Source organism: Bombina bombina, chromosome 4 (genome assembly GCF_027579735.1).
Source record: "Bombina bombina isolate aBomBom1 chromosome 4, aBomBom1.pri, whole genome shotgun sequence".
Lineage (NCBI taxonomy): Eukaryota > Metazoa > Chordata > Amphibia > Anura > Bombinatoridae > Bombina > Bombina bombina.
The window spans coordinates 1,158,917,586-1,158,930,085 of record NC_069502.1 but is presented as its reverse complement, the minus strand read 5'-3'; the positions used below and the strand labels follow the sequence as shown (position 1 = coordinate 1,158,930,085).

At 42.3% G+C, this 12,500-nt stretch overlaps 1 protein-coding gene across 5 annotated transcripts in view; it reads right to left on the bottom strand.

Moving 5' to 3' along the window:
- EPHX1 (epoxide hydrolase 1) overlaps positions 1–12,500 on the bottom strand; it is a 336,659-nt gene that overhangs the window by 84,369 nt on the left and 239,790 nt on the right. For all 5 annotated transcript variants that reach the window (XM_053712614.1, XM_053712612.1, XM_053712615.1 and 2 more), the window contains one exon: positions 11,389–11,616. In XM_053712614.1, the coding sequence (XP_053568589.1) occupies positions 11,389–11,616 (228 nt within the window). The remainder of the gene's footprint in view (positions 1–11,388; positions 11,617–12,500) is intronic.

Genomic DNA, 12,500 nt, shown 5'->3' with positions numbered 1-12,500 from the left:
TTCGAGTTATCAGACTGAAATTCCCTGTATCTAGTAACAATAGGGTCATTCAATAACTGAAAAACATGTCTGAGCAACACACAAAGGCGCACAATCCTTTAGTGGAAGGCACAACACTCAGGGACAGATTCCCCCCGCAGGGAACTGTAGAGGCCCTCCCCAAGGCGGAAGGCCCGGGACAATAGGGCATGAGCACATTCTCAAATAAACGTCTGGACTCTACAGACGAACAATCGCCAACATTATGTGGAAGCAAAAACGTGCTGCAACCTCCGGAGGAACACGCCCCCCCGCATGGGTTACACGCATGTTCAGAAGTATGATTTGGTAGGGAACTCACCTCTCGGAGGACAGGACCCCCAGAGGCAGATGGCTCAGAAGTCACTTAATTTCCCGAGCGCGAGGAACCAGGTGCTCTGAAATGGCATACGGAACAAAACTGGTTGACAGACGTCAATGAGGCCACTCCGGATTCATCACCAGACACAGAATCTGAAATCAAAATAGTATCAGAATCCTCTGTAACTGAATCTGAAATTAACACAGTCTCAGCATCATAATCCTCCATAACTGGATAGGGGATATTTAACTAAAGTAGTTAAAACAAAAAACGGCACCTGACACCCCCAATGGCTGAGGCACTCACCACTTCCTATGACCAGACCCCTGCGGACTAGAAAATTTCCTTCACTACACAGTCGGGAATGTGGAAATCAAAAAACGGAACGTAGCCACGCCCGAACACATGGTGAACTGCATAGTCCAAACAAGCGAGCCCAACCAAAAGGTCAAGTCACTTCCAAAGCCCTCAATGTTCCAACCCCGAGCCCAGTAAACATCGCACATAAACAGGTTGAATCACATAAACATGATTATAAACCCCCCTGTTCAATAACCCCCTCAGGAAATATTAACCCTCAATCCCAAGATACTAAAAGAGACTCACTGAGACCCTTATGTATAAGTTAGACCCACAAGGTGGTAGCCTCTCTGGAAACATTCACATTACAGTACATTGCAAATAAAGTAAAATTAAACGATCTTACCGGAATCTACGCCGTGGAACAGGAACACGGCCCTTCAAGTGTGACGGATAGTAGCATCGCCTCCGCCATGGACTTGAGAGAAGAATGCAGGCAGTGAAGCAAAGTTCGACAACGCCGATTGCTTGAGGAGCTGTTAACATGAGTCGGGATGGTTTCTCAGAAAGACTCTTCCTGCATCTCTGGACTCTTTCATCTAAGCCCTCACTGAGAGACTGACAGGACTACTTAAAACTCCTGTCCCATGCCGAAGAGTACTACCCTCCATAAGAGACAAAAACAAATATTAAAAATTCTCACACTTCTCTGCCATCCTCCTGGGACGAAAGGCAAAAAATGACTAGGGGATGAGGGGAGTGGGGGGAGTGTTTGAGCCTTTGGCTGGGGTGTCTTTGCCTCCTCTTGGTGGCCAAGTTTTTATTCCCAAAAGTAATGAATGCAGAGGTGGACTCGTACCATTTAAGAAGAAAAGTAAATTGGAAAGTTGTTTAAAATTGAATTCTCTATCTGAATAATGAAAGAAAATTTTTGGGTTTCATGTCCCTTAAACACCTGGAGGCAAACAAGCTACAAACTTTACTAATACAAACAAAACAAACAGCTGAAGAAATGCAACCAATAATGTTAGAAAGATAAACAAGCAGTTTGCTACCTGGTAAGTATAATTATACACTAAACTGCAAAGAGAGAAAGTTGCACCAAAATAAGGTGCAACGCAAAAGACCAGGATATCAAGCAAGCCACTTAAAGAATAAACTGATTAAATACAATTGAATATCATAAACATGTGCAATTTATTAGACCATGATTTCATCTAGTACAATATTGTACTATTTAGCAGTTTAGTGTATAAACTTTACTAATAGCAGAGTGAATATAATCCTTAAAGGGACAGTCTACTCCCGAATTTTTATTGTTTAAAAAGATAGATAATACCTTTATTACCCATTAACCAGTTTGGCATAAACAACACGGTTATAGTAATACACTTTTTTTACCCCTGTGATTAGCTTGTATCTAAGCCCCTGCAGACTGCCCCCTTATCTTCGTGCTTTTGACATTTATTTTTTTTGCATTTTAGCCAATCAGTGGTGACTCCACTGAAGAGAGCACAATGTTATCTATATGGCACACATGAACTAGTGCTGTCTAGCTGTGGAAAACTGTCAAAATGCACAGAGATAAGAGACTGCTTTTCAAGGGTATAGAAATTAACATATGAGCCTACCTTGGTTTAGCTTTCAACAAAGAATACCAAGAAAACCAACTAAATTTGATGATAAAAGTAAATTGGAAACAGAATTTATGTTTACCTGATAAATTACTTTCTCCAACGGTGTGTCCGGTCCACGGCGTCATCCTTACTTGTGGGATATTCTCTTCCCCAACAGGAAATGGCAAAGAGCCCAGCAAAGCTGGTCACATGATCCCTCCTAGGCTCCGCCTACCCCAGTCATTCGACCGACGTTAAGGAGGAATATTTGCATAGGAGAAACCATATGGTACCGTGGTGACTGTAGTTAAAGAAAATAAATTATCAGACCTGATTAAAAAAAAAAAACCAGGGCGGGCCGTGGACCGGACACACCGTTGGAGAAAGTAATTTATCAGGTAAACATAAATTCTGTTTTCTCCAACATAGGTGTGTCCGGTCCACGGCGTCATCCTTACTTGTGGGAACCAATACCAAAGCTTTAGGACACGGATGAAGGGAGGGAGCAAATCAGGTCACCTAAATGGAAGGCACCACGGCTTGCAAAACCTTTCTCCCAAAAATAGCCTCAGAAGAAGCAAAAGTATCAAACTTGTAAAATTTGGTAAAAGTGTGCAGTGAAGACCAAGTCGCTGCCCTACATATCTGATCAACAGAAGCCTCGTTCTTGAAGGCCCATGTGGAAGCCACAGCCCTAGTGGAATGAGCTGTGATTCTTTCGGGAGGCTGCCGTCCGGCAGTCTCGTAAGCCAATCTGATGATGCTTGTAATCCAAAAAGAGAGAGAGGTAGAAGTTGCTTTTTGACCTCTCCTTTTACCGGAATAAACAACAAACAAGGAAGATGTTTGTCTAAAATCCTTTGTAGCATCTAAATAGAATTTTAGAGCGCGAACAACATCCAAATTGTGCAACAGACGTTCCTTCTTTGAAACTGGTTTCGGACACAGAGAAGGTACGATAATCTCCTGGTTAATGTTTTTGTTAGAAACAACTTTTGGAAGAAAACCAGGTTTAGTACGTAAAACCACCTTATCTGCATGAAACACCAGATAAGGAGGAGAACACTGCAGAGCAGATAATTCTGAAACTCTTCTGGCAGAAGAAATTGCAACTAAAAACAAAACTTTCCAAGATAATAACTTAATATCAACGGAATGCAAGGGTTCAAACGGAACCCCCTGAAGAACTGAAAGAACTAAATTGAGACTCCAAGGAGGAGTCAAAGGTTTGTAAACAGGCTTAATTCTAACCAGAGCCTGAACAAAGGCTTGAACATCTGGCACAGCAGCCAGTTTTTAGTGAAGTAACACCGACAAGGCAGAAATCTGTCCCTTCAGGGAACTTGCAGATAAACCCTTTTCCAATCCTTCTTGAAGGAAGGATAGAATCCTAGGAATCCTAACCTTGTCCCAAGGGAATCCTTTAGATTCACACCAACAGATATATTTTTTCCAAATTTTGTGGTAAATCTTTCTAGTTACAGGCTTTCTGGCCTGAACAAGAGTATCGATAACAGAATCTGAGAACCCTCGCTTCGATAAAATCAAGCGTTCAATCTCCAAGCAGTCAGCTGGAGTGAAACCAGATTCGGATGTTCGAACGGACCCTGAACAAGAAGGTCTCGTCTCAAAGGTAGCTTCCAAGGTGGAGCCGATGACATATTCACCAGATCTGCATACCAAGTCCTGCGTGGCCACGCAGGAGCTATCAAGATCACCGACGCCCTCTCCTGATTGATCCTGGCTACCAGCCTGGGGATGAGAGGAAACGGCGGGAACACATAAGCTAGTTTGAAGGTCCAAGGTGCTACTAGTGCATCCACTAGAGCCGCCTTGGGATCCCTGGATCTGGACCCGTAGCAAGGAACCTTGAAGTTCTGACGAGAGGCCATCAGATCCATGTCTGGAATGCCCCACAGCTGAGTGACTTGGGCAAAGATTTCCGGATGGAGTTCCCACTCCCCCGGATGCAATGTCTGACGACTCAGAAAGTCCGCTTCCCAATTTTCCACTCCTGGGATGTGGATAGCAGACAGGTGGCAGGAGTGAGACTCCGCCCATAGAATGATTTTGGTCACTTCTTCCATCGCTAGGGAACTCCTTGTTCCCCCCTGATGGTTGATGTACGCAACAGTTGTCATGTTGTCTGATTGAAACCGTATGAACTTGGCCCTCGCTAGCTGAGGCCAAGCCTTGAGAGCATTGAATATCGCTCTCAGTTCCAGAATGTTTATCGGTAGAAGAGATTCTTCCCGAGACCAAAGACCCTGAGCTTTCAGGGATCCCCAGACCGCGCCCCAGCCCATCAGACTGGCGTCGGTCGTGACAATGACCCACTCTGGTCTGCGGAATGTCATCCCTTGTGACAGGTTGTCCAGGGACAGCCACCAACGGAGTGAATCTCTGGTCCTCTGATTTACTTGTATCTTCGGAGACAAGTCTGTATAGTCCCCATTCCACTGACTGAGCATGCACAGTTGTAATGGTCTTAGATGAATGCGCGCAAAAGGAACTATGTCCATTGCCGCTACCATCAACCCGATCACTTCCATGCACTGAGCTATGGAAGGAAGAGGAACGGAATGAAGTATCCGACAAGAGTCTAGAAGTTTTGTTTTTCTGGCCTCTGTCAGAAAAATCCTCATTTCTAAGGAGTCTATTATTGTTCCCAAGAAGGGAACCCTTGTTGACGGGGATAGAGAACTCTTTTCCACGTTCACTTTCCATCCGTGAGATCTGAGAAAGGCCAGGACAATGTCCGTGTGAGCCTTTGCTTGAAGAAGGGACGACGCTTGAATCAGAATGTCGTCCAAGTAAGGTACTACAGCAATGCCCCTTGGTCTTAGCACAGCTAGAAGGGACCCTAGTACCTTTGTGAAAATCCTTGGAGCAGTGGCCAATCCGAAAGGAAGCGCCACGAACTGGTAATGTTTGTCCAGGAATGCGAACCTTAGGAACCGATGATGTTCCTTGTGGATAGGAATATGTAGATACGCATCCTTTAAATCCACCGTGGTCATGAATTGACCTTCCTGGATGGAAGGAAGAATAGTTCGAATGGTTTCCATCTTGAACGATGGAACCTTGAGAAACTTGTTTAAGATCTTGAGATCTAAGATTGGTCTGAACGTTCCCTCTTTTTTGGGAACTATGAACAGTTTGGAGTAGAACCCCATCCCTTGTTCTCTTAATGGAACAGGATGAATCACTCCCATTTTTAACAGGTCTTCTACACAATGTAAGAATGCCTGTCTTTTTATGTGGTCTGAAGACAACTGAGACCTGTGGAACCTCCCCCTTGGGGGAAGTCCCTTGAATTCCAGAAGATAACCTTGGGAGACTATTTCTAGCGCCCAAGGATCCAGAACATCTCTTGCCCAAGCCTGAGCGAAGAGAGAGAGTCTGCCCCCCACCAGATCCGGTCCCGGATCGGGGGCCAACATTTCATGCTGTCTTGGTAGCAGTGGCAGGTTTCTTGGCCTGCTTTCCCTTGTTCCAGCCTTGCATTGGTCTCCAAGCTGGCTTGGCTTGAGAAGTATTACCCTCTTGCTTAGAGGACGTAGCACCTTGGGCTGGTCCGTTTCTACGAAAGGGACGAAAATTAGGTTTATTTTTGGCCTTGAAAGGCCGATCCTGAGGAAGGGCGTGGCCCTTACCCCCAGTGATATCAGAGATAATCTCTTTCAAGTCAGGGCCAAACAGCGTTTTCCCCTTGAAAGGAATGTTAAGTAGCTTGTTCTTGGAAGACGCATCAGCCGACCAAGATTTCAACCAAAGCGCTCTGCGCGCCCCAATAGCAAACCCAGAATTCTTAGCCGCTAACCTAGCCAATTGCAAAGTGGCGTCTAGGGTGAAAGAATTAGCCAATTTGAGAGCATTGATTCTGTCCATAATCTCCTCCAAAGGAGGAGAAACACTATCGACCGCCTTTATCAGATCATCAAACCAGAAACATGCGGCTGTAGCGACAGGGACAATGCATGAAATAGGTTGTAGAAGGTAACCTTGCTGAACAAACATCTTTTTAAGCAAACCTTCTAATTTTTTATCCATAGGATCTTTGAAAGCACAACTATCCTCTATGGGTATAGTGGTGCGTTTGTTTAAAGTGGAAACCGCTCCCTCGACCTTGGGGACTGTCTGCCATAAGTCCTTTCTGGGGTCGACCATAGGAAACAATTTTTTAAATATGGGGGGAGGGACGAAAGGAATACCGGGCCTTTCCCATTCTTTATTAACAATGTCCGCCACCCGCTTGGGTATAGGAAGAGCTTCTGGGAGCCCCGGCACCTCTAGGAACTTGTCCATTTTACATAGTTTCTCTGGGATGACCAACTTGTCACAATCATCCAGAGTGGATAATACCTCCTTAAGCAGAATGCGGAGATGTTCCAACTTAAATTTAAATGCAATCACATCAGGTTCAGCCTGTTGAGAAATGTTCCCTGAATCAGTAATTTCTCCCTCAGACAAAACCTCCCTGGCCCCATCAGACTGGGTTAGGGGCCCTTCAGAAATATTATTATCAGCGTCGTCATGCTCTTCAGTATCTAAAACAGAGCAGCCGCGCTTACGCTGATAAGTGTTCATTTTGGCTAAAATGTTTTTGACAGAATTATCCATTACAGCCGTTAATTGTTGCATAGTAAGGAGTATTGGCGCGCTAGATGTACTAGGGGCCTCCTGAGTGGGCAATACTCGTGTAGACGAAGGAGGGAATGATGCAGTACCATGCTTACTCCCCTCACTTGAGGAATCATCTTGGGCATCATTGTCATTTTCACATAAATCACATTTATTTAAATGAATAGGAATTCTGGCTTCCCCACATTCAGAACACAGTCTATCTGGTAGTTCAGACATGTTAAACAGGCATAAACTTGATAACAAAGTACAAAAAACGTTTTAAAATAAAACCGTTACTGTCACTTTAAATTTTAAACTGAACACACTTTATTACTGCAATTGCGAAAAAACATGAAGGAATTGTTCAAAATTCACCAAATTTTCACCACAGTGTCTTAAAGCCTTAAAAGTATTGCACACCAAATTTGGAAGCTTTAACCCATAAAATAACGGAACCGGAGCCGTTTTGAACTTTAACCCCTTTACAGTCCCTGGTATCTGCTTTGCTGAGACCCAACCAAGCCCAAAGGGGAATACGATACCAAATGACGCCTTCAGAAAGTCCTTTCTAAGTATCAGAGCTCCTCTCACATGCGACTGCATGCCATGCCTCTCAAAAACAAGTGCGCAACACCGGCGCGAAAATGAGGCTCTGCTTATGCTTTGGGAAAGCCCCTAAAGAATAAGGTGTCTAATACAGTGCCTGCCGATATCAATATATCAAAATACCCAGATAAAATGATTCCTCAAGGCTAAATATATGTTAATAATGAATCGATTTAGCCCAAATAAAGTCTACAGTCTTAATAAGCCCTTGTGAAGCCCTTATTTACGATCGTAATAAACATGGCTTACCGGATCCCATAGGGAAAATGACAGCTTCCAGCATTACATCGTCTTGTTAGAATGTGTCATACCTCAAGCAGCAAGAGACTGCACACTGTTCCCCCAACTGAAGTTAATTGCTCTCAACAGTCCTGTGTGGAACAGCCATGGATTTTAGTGACGGTTGCTAAAATCATTTTCCTCATACAAACAGAAATCTTCATCTCTTTTCTGTTTCTGAGTAAATAGTACATACCAGCACTATTTCAAAATAACAAACTCTTGATTGAATAATAAAAACTACAGTTAAACACTAAAAAACTCTAAGCCATCTCCGTGGAGATGTTGCCTGTACAACGGCAAAGAGAATGACTGGGGTAGGCGGAGCCTAGGAGGGATCATGTGACCAGCTTTGCTGGGCTCTTTGCCATTTCCTGTTGGGGAAGAGAATATCCCACAAGTAAGGATGACGCCGTGGACCGGACACACCTATGTTGGAGAAAAGTTGTTTAGAATTGCATGCCCCTATATAAATCATGAAAGCTTAATTTTGACTATACTGCTCCTTTAAGTTCTGGAGAAAGTTCAGATGAACTTTCCTGAGAGTAACTCGGATAGGATAAAAACCCTTGCACACCCCGATGCCCTGTTTAGGATTAGCAATAGACTCAGAACATGAGGTAAAAAGCTGAGCAGGGGGGCACACCTGGGAATACTTACAAAGCAAACACAAACTAGAAGGGGTTAAATACCAGAGGATCTTGTTTTTTAAATTATCAGCTGATGCAACAGCAGCCTGAGCTGCACCAGTTTGCTCCATAGTGCCAGCAAGGAAATTTAAATATCAGAGATAGACTGAAGCAAATAAGCAGTATAAACACCACAAATAGTTAAACCCCGAAGGGACGAAAAGGCAAATTGTAAAAGGGATTAACCCTTAAAAGGTAAACAATAAACATAAACAGTATAAAGGCTGACATAGGAAATAACACTGCAGATAAAGGGTAAAATAAAATATGCACTTCTGACAATCACAATGCTTTACCACCTCCACCGATCCTGAGGAAACATAGGAAAAGGAAAGGATTGCAACACAGAAAAGGCTCGCTACCGGCGTGCGCTAAAAACCCCAAGGTAACAACCAGAAATTTAGCGTGGGTATGGGAAAACATACAGTGCATAGCTCAGAAACAACTTCTAAACGCACTAAGCTGACGGCGCTAAAATTTAAAGCAACAGTAACCTCAAAAAAACAAATGTTTTTTTAAAAGTGCCCAAAACTGCTAAAACCCGCTAGTACAAGGTGTATGGTGTATAAACATATGTTCCCAGACTATGTGAAGCATGTGTACATGTTTATACTAATAGGCGGTGGGCTTATAAGGAGAAGATACTTACCCCTCAGCACCTATGTCCACTGTGCTTAACTTGTTTTCCTAGACAGTGCAAGCACAATTCTAAGGATCTAAGTTAGTAAAAGCATCTCAACCCAGGGGATTGGTGGACAAGTCCTGATTTCACCTGCAGATGGCAGTGGATCCAAAAGGAGCAGCTAACTGTAGACCAGGGCATTAGTTGATAAGTCCACATTTCACCTGGTGAGGCTGTGGATTCACAAGGAGCAGCTCACTATAGACCAGTAGATTGGTGGATAAGTCCACATTTTACCTGGGAGGCCTGTGACATTTCCAACTGCCTAACTGATTAACTCTTTATCGGTCACTCTGGACGACAGGTTACTGCAATGAGGACTTCAGATCGGTTAGAGGATCCCCTTTAAAACTATGAGAAAAACTTGCACTTAACTTTCATCTCACTCCTCATCAAGGAGGCAAAATAAAATGAATGAGGATCATAGGAAGTGGGAGTGATTTAAAGCTCTTGTGTGTTTGAGTGTCTTGACTGCTCCTAGTGGTCAGGAGGGGAATATTCACCCACGCGATGACTTGCGAGTTCTCATCTGAGGAAAGAAAAATCTGCAACAAGCTGTTCTTTCATATGGGTATGAGTATGGGGAGGGGTTATGTGGCTCTGGAGTTGGGCTTTTTTGGCAGGATACAAATGCTTTAGGGTCCTGGTGTCAGGTTTTTGGGTGTCATTTGTTTTGGGGTTGAGGGTTTTTCTCAGTAGTCAACAGCTACATTCATTAAGGAAACTGCATTAATCCTGTGTCTTATTTAATACATCCCGTTTGTAACTAGGAATGAGCCAATCTCTGTAGTTTCACATTTGAACCATAGAACAAATGTATCCCCTGACATCCGTTCAAATGTTTCTATAGAACATCAAAAGTAACAATCAAATGTTTTAATGTGACATTTGAATACTACATCTGAATACTGATTAAGACTTTCATTGACGTCTAAAAGAATCATCATTCAAATCATATATTGGATAGTATAATATTGCAGAAATGGATCAAAACTATTTGTGTTGAAAACAGAGAACAACTTACTTGTTTTCTTGCAAAATGAGCACTGAGAAATTGTCAGTGTAGCCACTGAATTTATTGTGATAAGAGAGCTGACATCACCAAACTTAAGTTTGATTGTCACATGATTTTTGTAGGCAATAAGCATGGTCAATAACTGACTGCAGCTAGAGAAGATTTCTCCTATCAACCTCATAGGATAAGCTACTGCTTTGCCTTTCTGTAGAGACCACAGCCCCCTCTTGTGGGGCTGTGACAGGAAGTAATGGACCCTGCACAAATTAAGAAGAAAATAAACTAAAAAGTAAAATCCTTTTAAAATGATGAATGACTATTGCAATGATTTCTATTTAAGGGATTTGATTTTGTTTTCTTTCATGATGCAGATAGAGCATGCAATTTTAAGCAACTTTCTAATTTACTCCTTTTATCAAATTTTCTTTGTTCTCTTGCTATCTTTATTTGAAAGAAAAAAACAGTAATGTAAGCTTAGGAGCCAGACAATTTATGGTTCAGTACCTGGGTAGTGCTTGCCGATTGGTGGCCCCCAATCAGCAAGCACTACCCAGGTGCTGAACTAGAAATGGGGCAGCTCCTAATCTTCATTCCTGCTTTTTAAATAAAGATACCAAGATAATGAAGAAGAAAATGGTAATAGGAGTAAATCAGAAAGCGGTTTAAAACTGTATGCTCCATCTGAATCATGAAAGAAAAAAATAGGTTTCATATCCCTTAAGTATAATCCTTAGTGGGTTTTTATTTTTTATTACAACAATGAAAGTGTGTTTTATATCCCTTTAAAGGGAAATGAAACCCAAAATGTTCCTTTCACAAGACAGATGGAGAACACAATTTTAAACAACTTTCCAAATTACTTCTATTTTGCTTCATTCTCTTGGTATCCTTTTTTAAGAAAACCACAATGCATCACAGGTGAACCAATAATGTGAGGCAAACCTGTGCAGCCACCAATCAGCAGCTCTTGAGCCAGAGGTAAATTGGAACGTTGTTTAAAATGCAAAAAAATTATGTTCCATGTCCCTTTAACATTTGCTCGCCACTCCTTGTGGCATCAGCATTTTCCTGTAATCAAACACTGTAAGGTCTCAATTGTACAGTAATAAATAATGACCTGCACTGTAGTCTATAACTGTATTATATTGCATTTGATATTATTACACAATAAACACATACTCTGATAGACCATGTGCACATCACCCTAATATGCTGCCCTTGATTTGTAGACATACCTTGTTTATGAGATGCCTCAGAGAAGCCATAGCCAGGGATGGATGGGCAGATAACCTCAAAAATGTGCTCATCACTTAGCCCATGACTCGCAGGGTCGGTCAGTAAAGGGATGATCTTATAGAATTCATAGAAGGATCCTGGCCAGCCATGTACCATTATAATGGGTTTGGCGGTGCGACCAGCGGGGAGATTTTTTGGCTTCACATGAACAAAGTGTATATCAATACCTGTTAAGGAAAAACATTTACAGGATATAACAGATTTATAAATAAAGTTAGCACAATCAGAAGAAAGTAAGACAACGTATCAGTAATGAGCACCCTATGGTTCATTATATTTGTAGTAAATTATAGGCCCAGTAATAATATAAAGAGCGGTTTTTGGAAAACATATAGGGCCAGAGTGTTATTTAATGCTCCTGCTTGAGGCCTAACGCCGCTAGAAGTAGGGTTTTTGCGCGCTAACCCAACGCGGGTAAAAAGCCAAACTTTGAATATTGCGCACCCATTAAACATATTCCCCCATAGAGGTCAATGGAGCAAAAAATGTGTGTGTGTGTGGGGGGGGGGGGGGGGGACCCAACACCCTACCCAAGTACCCATGCGCAAACCTGATTACATAATCATAGCAAAATATGTTCTATTTATTCATAAATACATATTTCTACATATATGATGGCATTTTGTACAATATATCTATACCTATTTATATACACAAGATTGTATATAGGTATACAGGGCCGCCACTAGAAAATTTGGGGCCCCTGACTTAACCATTGATCAGGGCCCTCCCCTTTGACATGTGCAATTTTTGACCAAGTGACTAAAACTTATATGCACTTTATTCTTAATTGTCTATTTAAACTTGGAAATGTTGTAAAGGTAGAAACATACACACACACAGACACACTCATACACTGAAACACACAAACACACTCACACATAAGGATTCACATATAGACACTCTAGCAGACACGCAAAGAAACTCAGACACAGACACAGACACCCAACCCAAACAGACACTTAGCACTTGTTTACATTGACCTGACAAGTAATGAGGTAAACTACAGTTTTGTAAAAAAAAAAAAAGGAGATTTAGAAAACAAAATATG